Source organism: Idiotropiscis lumnitzeri, chromosome 7, assembly GCF_059441095.1.
Source record: "Idiotropiscis lumnitzeri isolate Australia: NSW breed Sydney's pygmy pipehorse chromosome 7, RoL_Ilum_1.0, whole genome shotgun sequence".
NCBI lineage: Eukaryota > Metazoa > Chordata > Actinopteri > Syngnathiformes > Syngnathidae > Idiotropiscis > Idiotropiscis lumnitzeri.
The window spans coordinates 13,106,030-13,130,380 of NC_142397.1; the positions used below are offsets into that span (position 1 = coordinate 13,106,030).

General features: G+C 39.5%; 1 protein-coding gene across 2 annotated transcripts in view; it reads right to left on the bottom strand.

Annotated features, from left to right (window-relative positions):
* Positions 1-271: 271 nt before the first annotated feature.
* vps53 (VPS53 subunit of GARP complex) overlaps positions 272-24,351 on the bottom strand; it is a 29,829-nt gene continuing 5,749 nt past the window's right edge. Inside the window, exons 5-22 of one of the 2 annotated variants that reach the window (XM_088300584.1) lie at positions 19,943-20,029; positions 19,484-19,599; positions 17,483-17,602; positions 15,577-15,655; positions 15,315-15,458; positions 15,047-15,189; positions 13,182-13,323; positions 12,322-12,429; positions 10,917-11,011; positions 10,054-10,296; positions 9,308-9,455; positions 8,378-8,460; positions 8,198-8,276; positions 7,940-8,088; positions 7,782-7,851; positions 7,504-7,641; positions 1,480-1,584; positions 272-1,212 (exon numbers count right to left, since the gene is read on the bottom strand). In XM_088300584.1, the coding sequence (XP_088156710.1) occupies positions 1,042-1,212; positions 1,480-1,584; positions 7,504-7,641; positions 7,782-7,851; positions 7,940-8,088; positions 8,198-8,276; positions 8,378-8,460; positions 9,308-9,455; positions 10,054-10,296; positions 10,917-11,011; positions 12,322-12,429; positions 13,182-13,323; positions 15,047-15,189; positions 15,315-15,458; positions 15,577-15,655; positions 17,483-17,602; positions 19,484-19,599; positions 19,943-20,029 (2,220 nt within the window). In that variant the 3' untranslated portion in view covers positions 272-1,041. Of the gene's footprint in view, positions 1,213-1,479; positions 1,585-7,503; positions 7,642-7,781; positions 7,852-7,939; positions 8,089-8,197; positions 8,277-8,377; positions 8,461-9,307; positions 9,456-10,053; positions 10,297-10,916; positions 11,012-12,321; positions 12,433-13,181; positions 13,324-15,046; positions 15,190-15,314; positions 15,459-15,576; positions 15,656-17,482; positions 17,603-19,483; positions 19,600-19,942; positions 20,030-24,351 lie in introns of both variants that reach the window. The other variant, XM_088300583.1, reaches the window with a different exon arrangement.

A 24,351-nucleotide genomic window follows, 5' to 3' on the forward strand; every position in this document is an offset into this window, starting at 1 on the left:
CCAACATTGTAGCCCCCTAATTATCTATTCTTTTTTTTATTTTACCAAAGAGAGAAATTTAACTTTGGTCATGACCTGCCTCTTTTTCAGACTTTTTTCAAAATATTCACACGATCGTCAAGTTTTAAACAGATTGGGTTTTACATACACAAAAAGCAGTACGTCGTACACGTAACGTGGAACAGAAACATTGAGAACATCTTTCCTTTTTGATATTCCGCAAAACATGGAACTGAATGCCGCGTAAAACCATTTCATGAAGCACAAGGCCTCATCTGTGGCAATGTTTAGTAATTTTCACAACTTAGCATTGTATAATACACCAGCATAGACATTTTGCAACTAAGGAAGGAATGCATTACTAAAAGTAGTAGATATCAATTGCAACCAGATGTAATTTTGAACAAATATTATTTCCACGGTCAATTATTTTAATATGACATTTATGGAATGAGTTTTTAGAGATTTATACTTAAATAGCCTGCAGTGCATGTCAGTTTGATCCCAGGCATCCATGTAAATTTCTGGCTTGTGGACATCTATATAATGTCAACACAGTAAACTGAAAATCTCCCAGAGGCATAATTAAGGGGAATAACCTTGTATTTTCTCTTTCATAAATGTATGAATGACAAGCATACATATAATCAAATCAATATACTCAGGTTTGCCAAATAATTCCATGGCTCGAGTCCAGTCATTAATAATAAGAAAACATTTAATTTGGATGAAGTTGTCTGTACTAGTTGGATAACATCCTTTCTTTTTGAGTGCAACTCATTGTGCAATCTACTGATCAATGCATGGCTATTGTGTGAACACAGATGTAAGGAAATTGCACATAAAGGTGTTGACGTAGCAGTTGAGGAAGTTTCTTCATAACTCACTATAAAACTTGGGTTTACGATTCTGTGTGATGGAAAATTGAGCCGTCTCTTTTATTTTTAATAACTCAATGGAGCAGAACGCCATTTTGTGGGATTAATAACCGAGAGGTAAAGGCCAGCCAAGCAGCAGACAGTATCTTGAAGTATGATTCCTTCACAGTCTCTTCTTGATGAGTTTCTCTAGTTTGCGTATGCGGGAGGACTCCTGCTCAGGGGTGGGAGCGCTGAAAGACAAGGAGGAGCCGCCGTCGGCCCCAGAGGGTGGTGTGGGTAACCTCTGTCTGAAGAGCTCCAGCATGCTGCTCTGCTCACCACGCTTTAAACCCTACGCACAAAAGAATGACAAGTTTAGACACACGCACACACACTGTTATTTCAGCAACAGTGCTGCTCTTGTTTGTTTTACATTGGTACTATTTTGTGATTTGACCGTTTCTTCTTTATTGATTTTAAGCCTTTTTATTTATAAAAGCTGAAATAATTTGGTAAAAAAAACTGATGCTTGCATAGCCTGTGTTCTCAGTTGTCTGTTTTTCGGATTTACATTCATCAGCATAATGTGTTTAAAATGATTTGAAACAATTACACAGACCTTCATGTCAAGTATTTTCTGGAACGTCTCAGGATTGCCATCGGCCAAGAGCTTGATGTAGTTATCCACAAACACCACGGGCGGTTCATGAGGGGCCATCACCACCTATTAAAAAATAGTAGTCTATGAGTTTGTTTTGACACCCCCTCTTTTTTTCCCCCGTGAGCCATCATGGAAGGAGCCAAGAAATCTTTAAATGATCCCATATGGTGCAGCCATGACCTAAATCAGGCAAATGGGTTAGAGGGGGCTCCAATCTGACACAACTAATATTTCTGGCAGCAAATGAATTTGCGTCTTGATATTTAACGATTCTGCATTTCACATTTATCCCAAAAGGAGTAAGCACATTTGGTTAAGCAAGAAAAAAACCTAACTATTAATTATTTAAAGGAGGTCATGAGAGGCTTGACACAATTTTTTTAAATGTGTCTTATGGAATCCTGCAACAAAAGAAATTAAGGGGAAAGCTTGAATCAGACGGCATTCTTTCCAGTCGCACGTGGTTGACATACAAGAGCCTCTCTCCTCCTTTTGCACGCGCACACACAAACACAAAACAGGGACCAACACTTTTTTCCTGCCTCACGTTAGTCATTTCAACCCTTGTTACTACAGATGTACAAAAAAGGTGTCCAGAGAAGGCCGCTCTAGAGGAATTAAAAGAATTTGAGAAGTGAGCAGGCATGAAACGCTGCGGATTGTGTGGAATTCTTAGCTTTCAAACTCACTCCGCTGACCAAGTGATTTATTTAGCAACTGTGTTGGAGCCAGGCCAAGGAAAAGGCCTGTGGGTATTCTGAGAATATAAGCAAGTATAAGATTGTGATACCAAAAAAAAAAAAAAAGGGAGCGTGATAAAGTGAGGGTTAAACAAGGGTGGGGATTGGGGTTGCTTTTTAAATAGCCCCCAGAGGAGACCTTCACAAGTGAGCAATGGAGTGATGTGGGGCTGGGTTGGAAGAGTGGAACACAGCCAAGTCTCACAAGCGTTGTGCCAGCTAGGAGAGACCGCCACAGACAGTCGGAAAGCTCTGAACATAAGTGGCTCACAAAACAACCTCCATGTACACAAGAAACTGACAATCTTCTCGAAAACTGGAGGAAAATATCTTACGTAGCCAGCAGCTGAGGTCCACCCAAAAATGAAAGAGCGTGCAAACTGCATGGCATCAAACAATTAAGTTCTATTTATATGCCACCTTATTATAAGTTTTCATAGAAAGCAATCGGGAAAGAACGAAATCCAGGGTGGCAGCCTTTATACCTCAAGCAATTGCAACAGCAAGCGAAGATGTAAAATAAATAACCGGAGGACAGTTTGAAACTTGAAGGCTAAGTAGCACATGTTTTGGTATGTTATCAGACATACTGTGAAAACATGTCAGAAACTACAACTATACTAGAATGTACTGCACGCAACGTACAGAAATGACTTCACACAAGAGGCTTCAATTTTAGTCGGAGTATCTAGAAACGCAAAGAACCTTGAAGTATCAGGTTAAAAACTGTCAACATTATAAATCTTTCTTTAGTGTCTCACACTTATTTTCATCGGATGGATACCTCCTATAATACAATCTTATAAAAGTATTACTTATACTTATTTTTTTTTAAGTGTGTTATCGAAAAGTATCAGTCCAGCCAAGATGGCCCATTGTTTACTAACAAGCTCAGTTTGTAAATTTTTTTACCAGGAAAATCAAATTAGTTGCCATTTTTTTTTTTATCCATTTGTTTTTAGAGTAAGTAGGACTGCTGGCACGCTACTCTAGAACTCGCACTCTGTCACTCCAAAGCCACGCAGTTGTAACACAGAATGTGTCTTGCTGAAATGAACAAAGGTGTCTCTGAAAACGATGTTGCTTGGCTGGCAGCCGATGTTGCTCCAAAACCTGGATTTACCGTTCACTAATGGCGCTTTCACAGAATTAACAAGTTACCCACGCCATGGGCACTAACACACTCTCATACTATACCACACTTTATAACAGATGCTGGCTTTTGAATTGTGCACTGATAGTAACCTGCATGGTCAGGGTTCTCGGTCTTTTCCTGAAATTACTTTTCCGGACGTATCCTATTCTATAAATTTGTCATCTGCTACAGTACAAGTCAAGTTAACACAACACACACTAAAAGCTTTGGACCAGAGATGAAACTCAATGCTTCCCATTGAAGTCAGCTAAACACAGACACACGTTTGTTTAACCCGTTTGCATTCACCCACAAGACAGACAGAAGCAGTGGGACGGGAAAAAAATTCCAGGACATTTGACTTTTTTCCCTCACTTTCCACGTGTTTGCCATGACTGAAACATTGGTCAATCATTTTCCAGGCTTTCCAGGACAAGTCAGAACCCTGTTGGTCTTTTTCCTGGACACTTCCAAATTTCCAAAAACAATTTGAAATGTGGACTAAACAGACAACAGCAAACTTTTCCACCTTGCAACAGTCAATCTCAAATGGGCTTAAATTGTTGGGCTATTTGCGCATGTATTTTTTCTTTCACAAAATGGTGAATCTTGGCCCTTCCATGCTTGTGAACATCTGCAACTTTCACGGATGCTATTTTTTGAGCATTTCTCAACTTTCTCTCTCTTTAGTTTCCCCTGAGCTGAGCGTTTAGAAATTCAAAATGAGAGAACATTTGCAAAGATAAATAAATTACCAGTTTGAACATTGCATATCTTGTCTTTGTGCATTCGATTGAATATAGAGTAGTTTGAAAAACAAATCAATGTATTGTGTATTTTATTTACGTGTTTTGCAACATCCCAACTTCATTGCAATCGGGTTTGTATTCTCCATTTAAAAAGGCTGCCGGGAGTCACTAAAAACTAAAATTATGGGCAGTTGTTTTATAACACGAAATGAGTGATACTCAAGTAAATAATTCTGTATTGTCATCATTTAGAATCTAATTTACAAAAGATGTTCATGAGCATAAATTGGTGCACACTTCTTTGCTCACGGAAACAGGACATGGAAGCTGATCTACTACTCGACTGAACCAAAAGCCTCCTGGCTTTGTAACACAAACACCAAGCAATTTTCTAAGTGTGCCTTTGCTGACCTGTCAGACCCTAGTTAAAATATCTCAAACATGCATGAAGAGATAACAGATCTCATTGGTTGTCAAGCTGAGGGTAGGAATTGGACAACTAGAGCGAGTCTGCTGATCAACATCAAACCAATAAAGCACAGTCGAGGTCGACCTTCGGAAGGAAAGAGGGGCTCTTGGGAGCCCCACCAAATTCAAAAGACAAACAGGCATTCACTTAATGGGTGTGGGCATTTTTCTTCACCCCGGGGACAGTTAATAAGGGTGGGGCAATCCGGGGCAGGAACATACCAGCGTCCCCTTGAATGTCACATGGTTCTTTGAGACAAGGCCAACTGTCTTGCCTTTCAAAATTACTCTTTGCAGTGAAAACTATCTAATGCCCATACTACAATTTGTAGATAGTTGGGATTAGTAAGCATAATGATTCCGTTTATATTTTTTGTAACGGCAGTAGCCCAGTCTGTAAGGGCCTAGCTGTGAGTACTTTGCTTAGAGGATGTGGTTGAGGATTTACAGGTGGAAAATGCAACCTCCGACCACCCCATCCAGTGGCCTGTGCAAGGCATCATGTTGTCAAACTGCTCATTGTTGCAAATGCAACTCTGTTTCCGAGCACCACTTCTGACTTCATCTTTTGTCTATGTTCGTTACTAAGTTGTGCATAGCTTGTTTAAACAGTCCATCTTGCAGTGGCGGTTTTAAATACGGGCGATATCGGCACTACTTGATACTGTTATTGTATAGTAAAGCAAATCACAATAAAAGCATAATAATAACTAATGCATTTGATGTGTATTATCATCCACACAATTTCTGCTGCTTAATCTGCTCAGAGTCACCATCGGCAATAAACCAAATGCATGTTTTTCAAATGTTGGATGATGGAGTGCCCGGAGAAATCCCACGAAAACACGGGTAGAACATGCAAGCTGCACTAACGTGATACCCAGGTGTATTATTATTCAAACTGTAACGACAGAGATGACATTTTTAGCTGTCACTACAACGATGTCTTGTCATGGATTCAATTTCTGGGGATAACATGTTGAATTTCCAAGTATGCAAAAAGAGTGTCGCGACCCCTGTGAGGAGAAGCGGCCTGGATAAGGGATGGATGGATAAATGAGTCTTCTCGAAAGGATTAAAAGAATCAAGTATTTCCCTAATAAGGGACAACAAAGATTCTTCTTTTCATATTTTACTACCCGATTCAGTTGAAAAGCTTTCATACAAGTGGTGCCAGGCTATTCATGTTCTGCCATGATTAAACTTTCTCAGAATACATCAGTTTGTTAAATCATTGCATGGATGACAAAGATATGAGGGCCTCATTCGAGTGGTAACACAAAAAAGATACTAAAAGATCATAAAGTCTAAAGACTCTAAAGTTCCAAGCCTTTAAAGGTCAGAAAGTGATTCTTTAGTCGACATGACAGGCATACATTTATCCGCACTGGTTCGATCTGTCATAACATTTGAAGTGTCCTGTTTTGGTAGAGTGGAACTAATAATGTGTTTCGCTATGCTCCGCTTAAGATGTGAACATAGTCATTCTGAGTTTATACGGGAAAAGTAAACTGTTTAAACATACCAAAGGCTTACTTTGAAAAAAAAAATCCCAGAAAGGAGGGTTAGGCATGACACGTTTACAACCTAAAGCTACCCTGTATAGAAGAATTATGTTGGTCTAAAGCAGAGGTATTCAATTAAAAGTCACAGAGGTCCACGACGGAAATTTCTTCCAATTAAAAGGTCCGAACCAAAGTCCAACTTCCCGATATGTCTAGCCTATGTTCACATTTTTATATAGTTTCAATATTTAGTCATTTTCAACAGAGCGCACTTATATACTAAATATTTAGCAATGTTCCCATTAAACACCTTTGCCAGCCAAACAAATATAAGGCGTTTATTTCACATTCAAGACAATGTGGCTCCAGGAATTTAGGGGTGCCACTTCCAGAAAAAAAACTGTAAAATATCTCCTGCAGAAATATATCAAGTGCTAAGCATTGAGTTAACATCTTTTACCTTTTTTTTTTAAATCAAAGAGTTATCAGCCTAAAAAAAACCGGAAAGCCTAATTATCCAAGTAAACCAGGTCAACATGTTCAGTACACAATCAATAAAAATGGCTGTCCTCATGAAAAACTAATTCAAAATGAGCTTTGACACCACTTTTTCTTTTAAATATTTTTTGAACTTCTCTTAATGAGAAAAATGAGTTTGTGACTGCCCTGCCAGTGACTTAAATCTGGGTTGGGACGGAGTCAGGGCCATTGGGATTTGGTAGATTATTTCACACATCTGGGCTTTGTGTTTTCCTTTAAATACTGTTTGTGCAACCACATTTAAGAACTCCTTCACAACTTCCCCATCACTTGGACGTTTTTTTAAGTTTCCCCAAAATCCATGATACTTTTACTGAATATTCGTTTGTATGCCGCTGGGATGTAAACGAAAATGTAAAAATCTGTTGTACTGCACTCGAAGTTCGATGTTTTTGCGTGCGCTCACCTCAAACGTCAGCGGATAACTGTGCACAAAAGGGCGTGCTTTGATTCATAGTGGCGCTTCGCAATGTTGCGACGGTTTCAGAGCATATGATGCACACTGGTTTTGAATTGGCTGCAGCCAGAACGAAACTAAATTTCTCCGTCCATTCATTTAAAACAAGACGCATCGACCTCGCTAACCTTTTAGCAGGGCATACTGTCAGCAGCACTCTCTTCCGGTCTGTTGCGCAATTGGCAGTGGATCGTAAACAAAAGATTTGATTGGCTCAAATCAGTGACGCCTTTTTCGTATTTACTAGAATTGCAGCGCCAACGTTTGCGAATGCGCCCTGAAAAGAAATCATCATAGATTGGCCATGGGTCCGGTCCGAATCATCCGCCATTTGGTGATGCCTGGTCTAAAGCCACTGCACTTAAGTAAGCCTACCACAGTTGCTCACCTTAAGTATCATCTCTGCACGGGTCATTCCCTTCACCACAATCTTGGTGTAGCTGGCAGGAGCCTTGCGAAGTACTTGGGAACCTATCGAGGGCAGATCTAGCAGCACCGTCTTTAAGGAGTGTGTGTCCAGAAGGAGCTGGATGGAAAGAATGGACAAAATGAAAAGCCAGTCAAAAATAGGAGCCGAACAGTTGTAGCACCTTGAGGCAGAGCTTGCAATGCGCTTAAGATGGTGACAAAAATGCATCAGAAATTAGGTCATTAGAGCGCACGTACTTGTTCTGCTCCCACCATGCTGATAGGCTTACATCTGAACAAGTGATTGATAAATTTAGGGATGAAAGAGCTGGAAAAGAAAGATGACAACATTCAATTCATGTATATTCACTTCAGACTCATGTACCAAGAAACGAAGGATGACTTATGGGTATTACTTTGTGAATTTGATGCAGAATTGCGTGAAGTATTTGCGCGTGGAGGCCAAATTGTCTCTGATGATTGGCACGTTCTGCTTTATGTGCATGATGATTGAAGTCACATAGGGACTCTGGTCACCGACATGCTCCACATTCTGCCACGGCATCTGAAAGGAAAAGGAATTCACATATGCAGTCAAATAGCCTCCTCATAATATGCAATTCATGTTTTTTTTTTTTTCTTTTCAAGAATACAAATTTAACGGTGTGTCTGACCTTGCTCATTGCAGTGAGAGCAGGGTCACAAGCAGCATCAAGATCTTGAACAAGTAACTGGATACTATTAGAGATCACACTGGTGAAATAGTGAAAAAAAGGAAATACAGATATAAAACGTTACCGAAACAAAACAGGCTGCTATTTAAGAACAATCGATGAATTGGATTTGCTACATACGTGCTGAATGTATCCATCTCCCCAGTCAAATTAATTCTCTCCACCAGGATTTTATCTACTTTTTCTTTCAGTTTCTCTTCAAGCTGTAAAACAACACATTTAAATACAGTACAGCATGTAACAGAGGCATCCATAAGAACAACTTGTCTACAAAATGTTGCAAAAAGTAAAAACATTATTTTCTTTATCCAGGTAAAATAATTGAGAATAGACTTTCTTAAGCAGTGCTGACCTTGCTGCAGAGAGTATTGCAAAACAAGGCAAAATATAAGTAAACATAAGAAAGATCTATCCAATATTCCTATCTCAGTGGATACAAGAGGTTATTAGTAAATAAATTGGAAACATTGCGAGATAAACAAATGTTTTCTAAAATCCTGCAGACTAAGCAGGTGTTCGTACTGCTATGTTCAATGAAAGAAGAAGTAAAATATATTATCTGGGTTAGGGTGTGTGTAAAATAACCAAATTTCCAGTTAATTTTTAAATTAATTCCCACAATAACTGCCCAACTTCCTCAACTGCTGGAGCCTATCTGGTTGCCAGTCAATCGCAGGGCACACATAGACAAACAACCATACCTAGGGGCAATTTAGAGTGTCCAATCAACCCGCCATGCATGTTTTTGCAATGTGGGAGGAAACCCACGCAGGCACGGGGAGAACAAGCAAACTCCACATAGGAAGGCCGGAGCCGGAATCGAACCCACGACCTCTGCACTATGAGGCCATCGTGGTAATCAGACCTCCTCCGTGCCGTCCACTGCCCAACTTGTCCATGGAATATTTACAAAATTCTGCAGCTAAACGTCCCACGAAAAGTTAACGTAAATGCACTATACATTTTGCGCCCCTTTGCGATCATCCTTATAGGTGAGGAAATGCAGACAGTATTTAGAGAAATACATTTGCAATTTTTAAATGTACATGCCTGTTGCGTAGTAGCAAGGCAATACTCTGAAGTGCTAAGGATGCTACAGATGAGGCACAGCTCGTCAACAGTGAACTTGGCTGTTTCAGAGGCTTCTTTTTCTTTCAGTAGACTGCTGATTGTCAGAACCCCACTGTTACTGCTCGACCTGTGGATGGATATATAAAAAAGTGACCAAGTGGTAAACGCACGATGATGGAACGATCAATAGTGTGCATGCAAGTATAGAGACTCTACAGCGACAAGATGATCGTTAATAGCAGAGGAAAGTGACGTTATCAACGACTATGTACAATATATCAAGATGCTCTTGAAAAAATTAGGCCATAACTCATGACTTCAGACATGTGGGCCTGAGAGTACCCTTGAGACTTTAAGTGATCGCATATGGTCGACAATATGGCATACATTAGTCAGCTAGTGCATATGTGCAATTAGCATGTTTGCATATCTGCAACACAAACAGCAACATTGTGTATGTTAGAACTGTCAGTGATGATTTCTAGTGCCGTTAGGGATCCAAATATTTTTACTCCAATTTGCGCGCTGTTGCCATTGCAGAACCCACTCCAATTGCCATGTTACTGCAACTCATTAAAGCACGACAAAGACTGAAGCTATCCATTACAAAATGAATTTTCAAGTCCCGAATGGTTTTATCACCGCACTAGAAGAAAGACCACATATGGGTGTGACAAATGTGGATTAAATTATGCTTAAATTGAACAGAACTAATGTGTTCTTACTTAGGCAGATTGCCTGTGAGGATCTTCCAGGCGTACTCCCGCAAGAATTTTTGAAAGATGGTTGTAAGGGCAATCATGGGCTCCCCAGTGCTCAGCTGGGAGCACTGGACCATGCACTTCTTGTAATAGACAAAGAGGTCAGCACAGCTTGGCAGCACAGCACCACCCTCATCTGCGGCAATCTTGGGTGGGCCCTGTGCTCGGAAGTCAGCCACAAACCTGTCGATCAGTTCGCCTAGATTCCTACAAGAAGCACATACAGAATACCGGATGCATTAACAGGCAAGTATATACAAAAATTATAGTTAGGCTTCTGGATTGAATTGAAATGTGCACTAACAAACACCATTTAAAGCTGCACACAACAACCACACAATCACAGCTCTTCTAAAACTGCATTCATTTTTGGAATAACCACTATGGTTTATGGGAGGGATAGACTACGGGGGGAAAATGGAGACTGGTGGCAGGAAAAGGGGGAAAAAATGTGAAACAGGAGAGAAAAAAAGAAAGCCAACAAACAAGGCGAGAGCAGCCGGACATAAAAAAATTGAAGAGGTGGGGATTAAAAAAAATAAATAAATAAAAAGCAGTTGCTGAGGCAAGCAATTTATTCAAGCTCTCCCGCTCTCTCAGCGTCTGTGGTCGTGCAGCTAATGGGAAACATTTCTGCCACAACCAAGTTAGTGCCATGTCCAGGAACAAGAGATGGAAAGACAGACAAGTCAGTGAGGTGGAAAGCAAGAGGGGTTGTGTGTATGTGTGTGTTATAATTGTGAAACAAGGAGGCATGTGTCGACTTTCCCTGATTATGTGACTGTGTGTGTATACACAGTATGTGCATGAACATATTGGTTGCTTACTTGTCTTGGGATTCTATGTAGACATAAAGATGAGGCTCAAAGCACTTGGAGACAATGCCATGGAAGGGATTATCAGGTGTCTTGGGTTTTCTGGGCTACAGGAATGAAACAAACACAGGCATTAATACAAATGACTCGGCAAGCGCTGGTTACCGGTTTGACACTTCACAGTGGTTTTAAAAAGTCAAGGTTTCAAAAATTGTTAAGACTGTCCATCATCAGTAATGAACTTTTGTTTTATTTTTAGGGGACTTGGGAGTAGATGCAATTAGATAGACTGCTTGCAGACAATCACTTTACTCGTCGCCTCTTTGAAGTTAATGATGAGAGGCTGGATAATTTTCCCCTCCTGCTCGGCTGAGCAGAGAGGGGAATTGTTGGCAGTTTCAGGGAGAGGAAGGACAGACGGAGATGCCAACGCCAGCATAATTACGGCTGGCATTTTGCTATGTCAATTAATGTGGACAGTCCTACTGTCATTAGTTTTCTTTGCTTTGCTTCTGAATGTTGTTACCTGTTTGGTTTGTTAATGCTTTTAGGTGCTGTGACTTTGCTTGTGTGAAGCTCATTGAGTTTGAATGTTTATGAAATGTGCTTGAATATGAATAAAGCAGCCCTGCTGAAGATAAGCTACACTTAAGAAATGTAAAAAAAAGAAAAAAAAAAGAGAGAACAAATGTGTACATAATTACTGTATATTGGCCACACACATAAGCCGCAGGTGTCCACGCTGTCAGATGGGAAATTAATTACAGAAAGATGCACATTACCACCCGCATCCCAAAAATTGCCCTTCAAAAGCTTTCTTTTTTTTGCACTCATGTATTATACAGTCGGCCGATTTGCTTGCGTCCATGCTCAAAAAGTTGTACCCGCAGAGTGATTTGATGCTCACCAAAAATTCATGGTTGTCCCAAAACAGAAAAGGGCACGCAACAAGGAAATGACCATAAATAAAAACAAACTAATTTTACCCCATGTCATTCTTTGTATAAAATTGGTCTTGTGAATGCACACAACCGAGGGTTAAGAAATGAAACAAGCATGTGCATAAATAAGCTCCATCAATGTTCAAACCGCAGGGGTCAACGCATGTGAAATAAATTTGTGGTTTATAGTCTGGAAGTTAATTAACAGTAAATTAAGATGGAACTCTGTTGTGATCAGAAATTCACCAGTCAATGCCAAATTCAAACATGAAGAACCTTTCTGCTAATCAACCACAAACAGCAGCAAAAACACACATTTGATTGGGATCATTATGAAGTATAGAATTTATGTAGCAAAGAACATTTCAACAGCTTGAATAAGAACACAGTTCTTTATAAAGATATTGATTAGAAATTACAAACAATGTATACACAGTACAGTACAGCACATGTTTTTTTCTTGAAGCTTATCTCACCTTTGCCAGGTCTCCATCTTTGTCATCCTTCTCACTACCCTCATCTTCAACTTGATCGTCTTCCAAGAATGGATTAGAGGGGTCTAAAGGGCTCTCTGGCCTCTTTTGCTGCTGAGAAAAAAGAACATATTTTGGTTATACAGCTCAATATATGTCAATTTTAGTGATTGGAGAAATAGTTTATTTCAATTTATGGAAAATGATTTCCTTGATAGATACACAGAGATCAAAGAGAGTGTACAAGTGTTTGGAGGATATTAAATTTTAGGGATCATAATGCACCAAATTTGGCATTTTAGTAATGCAGTAACGGTTGGGTAGTTAATTGATTTTGTCCCACTGATTTACATCGCTTCTATTCAAAACAGAGTTGCAAACAGACTGGACATAGTTTACAAAAGTACAGCCTGAGTTGCTACTTAACGGCTTTGTTATGATATTTAGAGACGCTTCCCCAACCCTCTAGCAACTTAAAAAAAAAAACAATAAAAATCTACTGGCGACTTTAATTCCTGCTTAGAAACAGACAACGTAAAAAAAAAAAAAAAGATTTTTTTTTTCTTCAAATGAGCCACTAATTTTCACATTTAATATATTCTAATAATCACTTCCATTATTCTTGTGACTTTTGATGCAATATAACTTGCTGGAAAATTATTTTAGTAAAAACAAAGCAATATCGTAAGGTGGAAAAAAACATGATATATTCTTGTTCTAAAAGCGAAAGGGGAAATTGGGATTTTGTGGGGGTAAAAAAATAGAGATTTGATTCTAAGGTTATATCGCTCTGCCCTAAATGGAGAAAAAGAAATTCAGTCTGACCTAGTCACCAACATAAATCCGTCTGTGCTTGTTCTTACCACAGGGGCATCAGTCAATGTGCATCCTGTGAAACGTTTTGCCAGCAGACCTTCAAAGTTTGTAGTCCTCTGAATGGCAAACAGAAGCAGCTTCACTTCAATCTCCTTGGCTCGTGTTCTCATTACTTTAGAAAGCTCCACTCTTTTGGGGGAAAAAAAAAAGATGCATATAAAAGTTGACACTGAAAACACAAACGGATGGATGATTTGCACTAGGATTGAGGTACGGTGGCAATTTGCAAGTGATAAACATCAATGCCCAGCCTGTAAAAATTATAACTTTAAATTAGCGATGTCAGAAAATTCACAATATCACGATATCATGGAAATAAAAGTGCCTCTATCGTTGTTGTCTTGTCTCTGTATGAAATAATGAGCCATTAAATGCTTAAAATTTAGATTTGGGTCAGCGCTTTGTTAAGCATGCCTAATTCAGCAATAACAGTTGGCATTCTGGTCTCGCTGTCAATTCTGACACACAACAAACACGCATTTAAACTTCCATTTATCGAGTCAGGAAAAAAACTAAGGCATCCATTTTAATCATCAAACGATAAGTTGATATCGTAATTATGATGACCAAAAAAAAAAAATGTCTTTTGGTTCCCGAGTATGTGCCTCTCACCTGTACCGTTAAAATGCAAAAAGGTGGGTGCTGCAAAGAACTGCTTTTTTTTCTCAATTATCTCTTCAAATCACTTTAACAAAGTTCTTTAGCCATGAAATTCCAGAATATGGAGCCAAAATAATACTAGAATAATCTTAATAATATTGTCATTGCTTTAGCCGGAACCAAAAAAAGCATCGATTCAGTGAATTCACAAATGTCTAACAGCAGGAATCAACTGTATCCTCACAATGTGTGAAAAGAATTCATAGGATTGAATCAATTAATGCCACTATTTGCCAACTATTTCAAAGAAAAAAATAACGACAAATGGGAACCACTACTAAAATACACTGTTGCTGAGGCAATAAGTCAGTTGGACAAAATGCAATCTCTTATATGACATATCACATAAACCTGTCGGGTATGCTACAGTCACGATGCTCTCGAATCTCAGCTCCTACTTCTGGGCTAGAGCATGATGGATGACTATCGAAGTATGTCCACTTCAAGTGATTCACAAAGGAAACTGGCTGAAGTTTAAAAAACTGCCGAGAGTTACAGTATGTGGAGTTTTCTTTTGCTGAGAACAAAGATGGACTCAGTGGAGCGCAAAAAAACACGCACTCAATTGGGAAAGAACTTACACTTCCAACTGGTGATGTGTGAAGTTTTGTTTGATAAAAGAAGCAGGTACAAAAAATAACAACACTTTCAAATGCCACTCAAGGGAGAAGACACAAAGAACTCCTGGCTGACAATTGAGGCGGAGCTATTGGCTCAGTTGATTCCCTTCCACGACCCAAGGTGAAAATTTGGTGTATTTTAGGATCTGCAAGGAGGAATAAGGCACGTGTTGTTTTGGGGATGATCTTGAGCCACATTTCCATGGTACCGGTTCTACACCGAAACAGTCTTGCACCTGAGTGGTTGCTTTTCTATTACACTGTGGGGTTAACCTCCTCCAAGGTGGTTCTAAAACGCAGGTCCAGCCGGGTCGTGACGTCACTGTCATCTGATTGACCGACAGATGTAGCTATTTCTTAAGCAATTCGGCAAGGAACTCTGCTACACATTTCCTGTTCACGCGAGCGAGAAAGTCGCCCGCCATCAGGTCATAAAATTAGCGTAGATAAAGTACATATGTTTTGTGTTTTACAACAATGCTTAAGCATATTTACAATTTCATATTTCTGGAAGTTGTTAAAGATTGGATTTGTGCAGTGATAGGTCATTGAAAGGGTTTTTATAAATCTACCTGGTGATGTGGCAGAATTCCACTGCAATACGTTCTGTCATGCACCACTCCTCTGGAAACATGCGTCCATATTTTTCTTCATAGTCGACTAGTTGCCGCTTGATCCAAGCATAGCGGCGATCAATCTTGTCTAGCCATGCGACCTAAAACATTTGGGCAAGTACTTTTTTATACATGCTATCATCTCAAATCCTATGAATTATTAACAAACCTTTATCTCAAACTATATCGTAGGTTAAACGATCTTTGTTAATGAATGTTTACTCACATCTTGGTTTTCCTGAAAGAGCACAAGGTACTCGGAGAGATGCTGCCGGATGAACTTTTTGATTATCTCGTGTTTAATGCGTGGGTCCAGAACATTGGCAACCAGACAGGCGTCCCTCAACACGTTACTTGGCCCACCGGGCCTCTGCGGCAAAAAAAAAAAAAAGATCAAAAACACTTTGGCTTTTATTTTTATAAAGGAGCATAAACCTGAAAGCGTCTGAAAACACATTTGAAAAAGATGACATGTGGCGTGTGGTTACCTTGGAGCCCTGGGATGGGAATGCTTCTTCAAAATCTGCCAGGATCTGAGTGCCCAACTCACTCTGTGCTGCTTTTACTCTTTTCAAGCAAAAAAGAGCAAATTCACAGTAAAAGTGTCAGAGTTATAGAAATGTGTCATATTTGTCTATGCACCCATTCACAAGCCATTTCGTCTGAAGCTGTAGGCAAGATTTGTAAACTCAAATGAAAGACTCAAACTCAAAAAGTCATCATGTCATTTTCTGTGCGTCATGTCTCTGACTGAGAAGTAGAGGTCATTCAGAGTATGAAACATAGTGTACTGATGTTATTTTCCAATTGTGTCAGGCAAACGGTTTCAACAGTGGAACCTCCAAAGTTGAACTTTTTCGAGAAAACGCCTCAAGAGTCACTTGAGCATTTGAACTTGTGAACCATCAATGTTTGCTCTGACTTTCAGACGTCAGCAAGTCCTATGAAATTTTGGCTGCACAACTGTGTTTTGCTTCTATGGTTTTTGTGACGCCACCACAGGAGGTTTACCGGTTATCGCAAAGTGTGCAATAGAGCGAGAAATGGAACTTGCTAAAAAAGTAATACAATTAAACAACTACAAACACAAACTCGCATTGGCAGGCTGATGCAAATATAAATGGAATTAAACTGAATTTCGGTGGCGGTTGGGCATAGTTTTCGAACATAAACCATGTTAAACTTTTTCTCTGAAGTGAATGTCTATGGGGAGGAAAAGGTTTGATGCCCATGAAATCCAAAATACTATTTTTATATATGCTTATCCAATCGTTTGCGGGAGTGCTCAAGGTCATCATAGCTGGCTTCGGGCGGCAGGAGGCCCACCTAATGTCGTTTTTGTGTCAACATGGGTTCCCGAGACAGCAGGAAGCATTTTTTTTTAAGTATTTCCTTGTCAAAATTGCCACGTCAAGATTGCAAGCAATGTTTCGACATTGTCCTCTTTGGAAACAGTCTGCAACCATCGGCTTGGTCGTCTTTGTGTTTGTGAAGTCACTTTGAAATTGTAGAACTGAATTCTACACTTACATTTGTTAGTCATTAAAATGTATTGATCATATCTAACATCTTGAAGGAATTCTTCCTATTATTGAGTTGAATATGCCCTGATTTTATTTCTGTCAATTTATTTTGTCTTTTTTTATTCACAATTACATGTGCACATTATATACGTTTGATTGTGTTATCGATATGCTCATTATTATGTAACTACTGCTCCCTTGGCAATTACTTAGATTTGTATTTAAAACTGTTGGATCGTTACCATTTGTGTGTTATACTAGGTGGTTCTAACAAAGAAAAAAAAATCATTTTGTTTTTCAGCCTTAGCCAAAGAAAAAAAAAGGTACACAATAAAATTAGAAATACACGAATGTCATTGGGCGGTTGCAACACAGCAGCAATGTGCATTTAAAATGTAATCATCTCTGAGTGTGATTTATTTCTGGAGGCTCGAACTTTTTTTTGCGTTTTCAAAATTCCAACATCTTTGGAGGGGAGTGTACAGTACAAAATGTTGCTTGTCCAATCTTCAAATCTGTGCTAAAATATTGTTGCACTAGGCTTCATGCTATTGACTTGTTCTTTTTTGTTTCTCTGCATTCATTACTTTCCCCTCTCACATGTCTTTACTTTTCCATCATCTGTTTCTCCTGTAGTCACTTGGTCCATGCAGCTGTTGTTTGGTATTCAACAGTCTGCCACACCTCAGTCCAAACTGAACAGATGGCCATCTTTCCTTATGAGTCAGATCAATACTGCCTGGAGTTAGCCAAGTCCCTTCTGATTTTCTTGTTGATGTAAAATGAGACCGTAACTTGCCAAACAAGTTGCATAATCTGGAAGGATTCTGTAATATAGTAGCAACTGTGAGCAACTGTATGTGCTAAGTACCTCTCAGAGAGTTGCCTGATCTGTGGTATGCCCATATACTTGTGGAAGTGCTCAAGTACATTGACGACTCCTTGCAGGAGATTGGCCACCTCACCGTACTGCCTTTTTCTGGTCATGGCCCTGGAACACACACAGAGACGCTCGAGTTTACTTATGTTGTCATTGTCAAAGGTCTTCAATTCTGTATTTAAAAGAAAACAAATGAATAAAAAGGCAGCACTCAAATATTTAGATATCATTCAGATAAATTAACTGAATTGTTGGTACTGATTAAAAATATAACTTAAGTACTAGCTTCAAATCATTAGGATGCACACAAATGTATGTCATCAAATGCTTATTTTTCTACTAGCAAATCCGTTGAGAAGTGTCTGCAGTACTGATCATCATAAACATTCAATGCTTTGAGTGATTTTCGCATGAGATGGTATCTGTAATATCTGCGGGGGTCTGGGCATAAAAGAAATTACTGATAAGTCAGAGTTTCTGTAGAAAATACAATGATATTTTTTTAATACGAAAAGCCTTTTATCTACATTGGCAATAAACTGGACTGCAGTGTATCGTTGTTCAATTTTGATTTGTTAATTGTATTCACGTGAAATAAACAAGAACTAAAAACTTCAAGTCTACTACTGACCAATACCCGCGGGTGCACGTACTGTAAGAACTCCGTTGGTGAGCATGAGGAGTGGAAATTGAACTGCTCTCTAGTTGTTTTCTGTAATTGCACTTTAGCGCACTAATATTGCAGCTTGACTGACTTTGTATTCTGACGTAGACCCTCGCAGTGTGTTTCATAGTAGTCGATGAACAACCGTTGCGGCTGGCTTGACTCAACCACATTTGTCATGAGACAGACGGTTATCTCTGTGATGCCGCGCCGTGGCTTCTATGGTCCATCAAAATATGTCCTCTCGCAAAAGCAGTCCACGGTGCAAAAAAAAAGAAAAAAAGTGCACTGGACCGTAGCTAAATGAAAATATGGGATGCCTACTTTGGCATCTTGGGGCCAATGAAACCTCATCCTAATCTCGTTAACAACAATGCTCTGCTAAAATAAGATGTGTTCACACTCTGACATGTTATTGTGGCAAAAGAAAAAGGAGACAGGGGACTGAATCAATCATAACACAATGTGTCATACCGTACCAGCCTCAGAAGATGATTGCGTCCAAAAACTCGGGGACACAGAGGCTTGGTTCTTCTGTGTTCTTACATGTCTGCAAGGTTGCTCACCGGATGCATGCTGTCTAATGTCAAACAGCCCAGCATGAGCGATTCAAAATACTCGCCAACGAATTTTTTATAATCAGCTGCACTCACGCTGTCTAACCAAGGATGCGTCTCTTCCCAGTCATGTCTGTGTTTGTGCAAATGTTTTCTCTTTTGCGGACATGGTGGAATATTGAGTGCACTGGACATTAAAAAAAATTTGTGAGTGTGAGCAGCTCCGCTGTACATCTCTCCAGGAAACTGCAGCAGTCACGTCCACCCAAGCTCCTGGATAGCCCGCTGGCTTGAATATTTCCCGTTTTATTTTTCACTCTGTTGTCAAATTTAGTTTATGACCGACATTTGCATTGGACATCAACTCATTCACTGCCATTGACGGGTATAGAAGCCAAAAAGTATATTCATTTTACCTGGGCTGCTAGTGAAGAGGTTAATCGGATTAATCTACACATATTAATCACAATCCTTCCCCAGGTGTGCTCTAAGTCTTTATCTTCATCGGGCGTTGGGAAAAAAATGAGCACCAAGCAACAACCTCGGGTGCTCATTTGAGCACCCCTACCAACACCGCCATTTATAGCACAGATGCAAAATCACATTGTATACTTAAATATATGACCTCATTCTCAATCTATAAAAAATACACAATTACTGGTATAATGCAAAAAAAAAAAAAGAAGACCGTATATGTTTGCTGAGTTAATTTTTTCTGCACATATTTGCTAGTTAATCAAATGTGTGTTCATACTGTGCAGGTGTACTCACTCTAAAGAGTCCACACCTCCCGCTAACATATGCAGATGATTCAGTGTGGTGATAGATGTCGTAAGGTGGCGCTTGGCATGATCCAACTGTTTTATGTCCCTGGTAATCTCCTTAACCTAAGGAAAAAAAAGCCAGTTGGACAAATCAAAGATAGGGGAAGGACAAGAACAACAAAAGACAGAAACAGAGAAAATGTACTGAGTAAAACGGCAGGGAAGAAAATGTGTTTTCAAATGGAGATCCACAGCTAAGATAAAGAGCAACACACATGCTGGTCTGAGAACTAATTGCCTAGAAACCTTGAGGGAGGGCCTACCCCCCACTTCCAATCCTTCCTTTACTCACTCAAGTCAAAAATGTTCCCCTGACACACAAACACACTTGCACAAAGGCTGCCCACTGTTATCTTTTATAATTGACGAAAGGTGCACAATGCTGTCAGTGTGTGCGCGTGCATACCATTTGTTCAGACTTCTCTGCCTTGTCCTTGATGTCTTTGATTTTTCCAAAGAGCTGCTGGATTGCTACCTGGGCCTCTTCTAAAGCCTGCGTAAATCACAAACATCAATATTAAAATCAAAGATAAGCTTTGATAAGATAAGTTTTGAAAATAGCACCCAGAGCCTGTGAGTAGACCTGTAAAAACGTTAGAAAATAGGAAGAGTGAGTCCAGAAAGGAGCTGAGAAGTTAATCATCAATTCACATGACATAAATTAATCGCAGCTTAGAAAAACTATTAATCCATTTTAAATATGAAATATTCTCTATACATCACCAGTTGCAGGATCTGGATGGACGCAGGCAAAAACTCAAGTTAACCTTAAAAATTTTCACACACCATGTATCGAAAATGTTGAAAACCCAGTCAGTTATTATATTGGATTTTATTTAATATCAGTAATGTTAAGTGTGTTGGGTGATGGTGTGATTTGCTTTGTTAGTGGGCAGGAGCTCTGGCACCATGTATGGGGTTGGTTGCTACGACATGCAGAGTAGTCTTCCCAATAATCTAAACTACAACATACAGCTGGTAGTACTGCTGTCAAAGTCTGGGTCTGATTTGTAGGGATCACTTCTTTTCACTCTCACAACGAGCTGTGGCTCCAAGTGAAAAATTATCCTGCTAATCCTGCCTGTAATGTCAGACTCAGTCTAATTGGCCAACCGGGCACCGGCTCAAATGAGGCAAAGGGCCATGAGACGAAGCTCAACATGAGGGCTGTCACTATCAAGGTTAAAGAGAGAATTTGCAGTTCTGACACAGCCAACAAACCTCATTTGCTGATATAAAGTTCGAGCCGTAAAAAAGTCGGTGCGCAGTTCTTACATTTCATCTTAATAAACATTGTCCTCTAATTTGGCAGATTGAAAACAAAGGTATTGTTATGACATCTGATGCTGCACTTGCGTTCACACAAAGTCGTGGGTCTCCCTAGCCACAAATGTGATCTAAAACGCAGCTTGAGTTAATGTATGAAAATAACATTGATTAAAATTATACAAAAGTTGTGGAATTCCTGCTTTTTTTTTTAATCATTACAGAGAAGGGGTGGTAATTTTTAGTGAATGTTTAAAATTGATTTTAGCATACGGTAGAAAATTACTATGAACTCGCATTGTACTGTGCTTATTTGTTTGCATTGCGACATCCCACCAGAGACGATTCGCCAGGTGCCTGCAAATGTCACAATAACATCAGGTATGGTTTTTATGAGTGTGGAAGACACGACACATTAGTATTCGTTAACCTCTGAAATTATAAGAAGGATCGCAATATTTGGGATTTTATGGACCGTAAGCGTTTTTGTCCTTTTAACAAAACACAAACAACTTTATTACTGTGTAGGTACTAACACGCCTCAGAGCATTTGAGATTGCTTATTGCCTCACGTCAGAAGCGACAAGAGTTTGGAAAGTAGTTAATCGTGACTTTGTGGTGGCCTCATCATCATTCTACTTTGCCACATTAGCAGGAAGCAGGATTCAAATGTTTTCACTTCTAAGATGCATTCTCACATTAAGTCTGTGACTGTCATAGAAAGTGGACTCGCACAAACAGATAACATGTAAACCAAACATCGGTTTTGGTTCGGTTCGGTGCTGGAATAAGTTCGATATAGACTTCAATTACTTCTTTAGTTGTATGTGTATCATCTAACCATAAGAGATTTTGTCAAAATATTACCAGATAAATAGCATGGAAAAGTCATTCACTCATCAAAACTTGATTATACTTTTCTGATTTTGTTCTCTTTAGTGTAGCCTTATTTTGAAACAAAGAAAAGAACTGGAAAGAGGAGGATAAACTGCTATTGAATCTGGCAGTTGGATTAATGGGAGTTCCCTATTATTTTAAAGCACTTCCCTGTAGGTGATCTTAAAGAAAATCTGTACATCCTGAGGAGCCAAGATCGTTCAAGGCTGCAATTGTCACTCATGCAGACTCAGCCGAATCAATCTGGCTTGCAGCCTAGTGCTCATTTCCTGTATTTTAGCCCAGAGGTAAGCAAAGGGAGACCACTGCCCAGCAGGCGCCTTCATGCCCGAGATCCTATCTGCTTTTCCACACAAACACAACAGTATATGCCTTCAACGTGAAATAAGCAGCATGTCCCATCGCATAGTCAGTAATGAGGTATTTTGAAGGGGAGAGAAGAACTTCTTCAAAATGTTAAAACACTTGACTGGGATGGACATTGGCACTTATATAAGAGGTAAGCATGTCAAAATCACATCAGTACAAAAATTCACCCAAAAAGTCTCTTGGGTGATTTAAGGGCTTTTTTAAAAATGAGATTCACGCCGAATTGGCAGACTCCCGTTTGGAGCTTAGCTCGTTATTTTTTCCCTCTCAGCTGTCTGACACAGCAGGGAGGAAAGGAAATATTGCTCGGTTTTGTCACGTCGTGTTGTCTACAACAGCGACCAGCCGCCACCAAAATTCAAATGCACATTACTTCTCTTGTCCACTTCAACCTGTGAACATGTAAAATAGTTCTGCACAATATTTCAGATATTTGTAAAATTTCAGATTTGGAGTTTGAAAAATCCAGCATGCCAGCGCATGACTCTAGTAAGTATATGCAGTGCAGAAAATGGATGGACAGACAATTCACCTCTCGAAAAGCCTCTTGGAACGCATTGATTGTGTATCTTGGTGACTTATAAAAGAAAACAGACATTTCATAAACTGAACATAAGCTGCTCATTTCCTAGGGCTCGTTTTATGAAGTTTTCAGAGCTGTGCCTAAGTGGAGACAACCACATACATTTTGGGGCTGGGCGGTCCTGTTATTTTGTCTTTATTAGCGACGTATTTACAATGACTTTGAATGGACAGATTGTGATCTGTCCCAGACGTGACTCCCACCAAGACATGAAGTGGGGAGGGAAAGGGGGTGTGGCCATACTGTTCATTACCAGGAGGAGTTTTTTTAACTTCTTCGTTTTGAATTGGTTACTCCAAAACAAATTGATAAAATTGCAAATGCAGGCTAAATGTAATCTTCCTGATAAAAACATACATAAATTGAGCTTGTTGTTGAAAAACAGAACATCCCGACTGGATGATCCCTTTAAACAAGCGAGAGAAAACATCAAATCTTCTTGACATGAATTTAAAGTAGTGTGAGTACAGGATTTGCCTCAATTTGATCTTAACACAACACAAATCAATCAAACTAATGGAATTATTTTAACAGTTTAAACTCGTAGCATAGTGTTTCATGCAATCCTATAAAAAAAGATTACAGGCCAAAAAAAAAACTTAGTCTGCAACTCGATCTAAGCACAGTTGCAGTTGACGGGATTCTTTTCTTTAAAATCACTACACATAACTGAAAAACTAATGCATTATGCTGCTTGTGTCCCAGATGTTACTTTCAATGACAAGTGCAGAAAGCACATTGTTAGAAAGGCTTAAAAGAACTGATTCGGTGTCAGAATAAAGAAATAAATGGATCTGTCAAATACATCATCCCCCACGCGCTAAGTGTGGAAACTAAAACTGCCTCTGAACTGCTTTTCCTGACAATATGAAATATTAAAAATTGACATTAAATATTAACGTGAAGCTTTTTTTTTTTTTTTTTTAGGAAAAGGCCCCTCAACATTTTGATGCAGTGCGTTTTAACCACGCCAGACATAAAAAAACAGCACACACAAGCGGAAAACACATACAAGGAAAGAACATTAATCCAACACATGCGAGGAGTAAGGCGAGTTTGAGTACCATATGCCAGAATTTGCACCTGCACGTGTAACACCATGTTAATTATGATATTGCCGTGGCTCATCTGTCGCCATTTGGGCTTTGGAGGCAGCGGGCCCCAGTTCGAATTTGCAAATATCTCATTTTAGAGAGATACTAGTCAGCTCCCTGGCTTCTGTCAAGGTGCCCTTCAAAAAGGCGCCATCGTCATCGATGGCGCACTGTTTGCACACCCCTTTCACGCTGACATCTCTCCTTGCATGCCAGGCGCACACACCAAATATAAAGCAGTGTGAGGTGAATATAAGGGAGTATCATAAAACACATTCACAAAAAAGTCACAACTGTAGTGAGTATGTTATCCAGCGCATGAACTCCCCTCTTCCACCACTGATGCACAATTTTAATCTTCAGAATTAATTGCGTAAAGTGTCCTTCCAACCGAGTTCATCATTATGGGCCAAACAGCTAAACGTCACACGTCGAACAGTTTGTCACTGATCTCTGCACAAAAAGATTGAAAAAGCAGACTACATACAGTTTCGTGGTGGACCACAGAGTTCCATGACAAATGGAGCTTGGCTTTTTGGTGTAATGGACAGTGCACAGTTTTTTTTTTTTTTTAGCCAATAGACCAGGTTCAAACTCAGGCTAAGG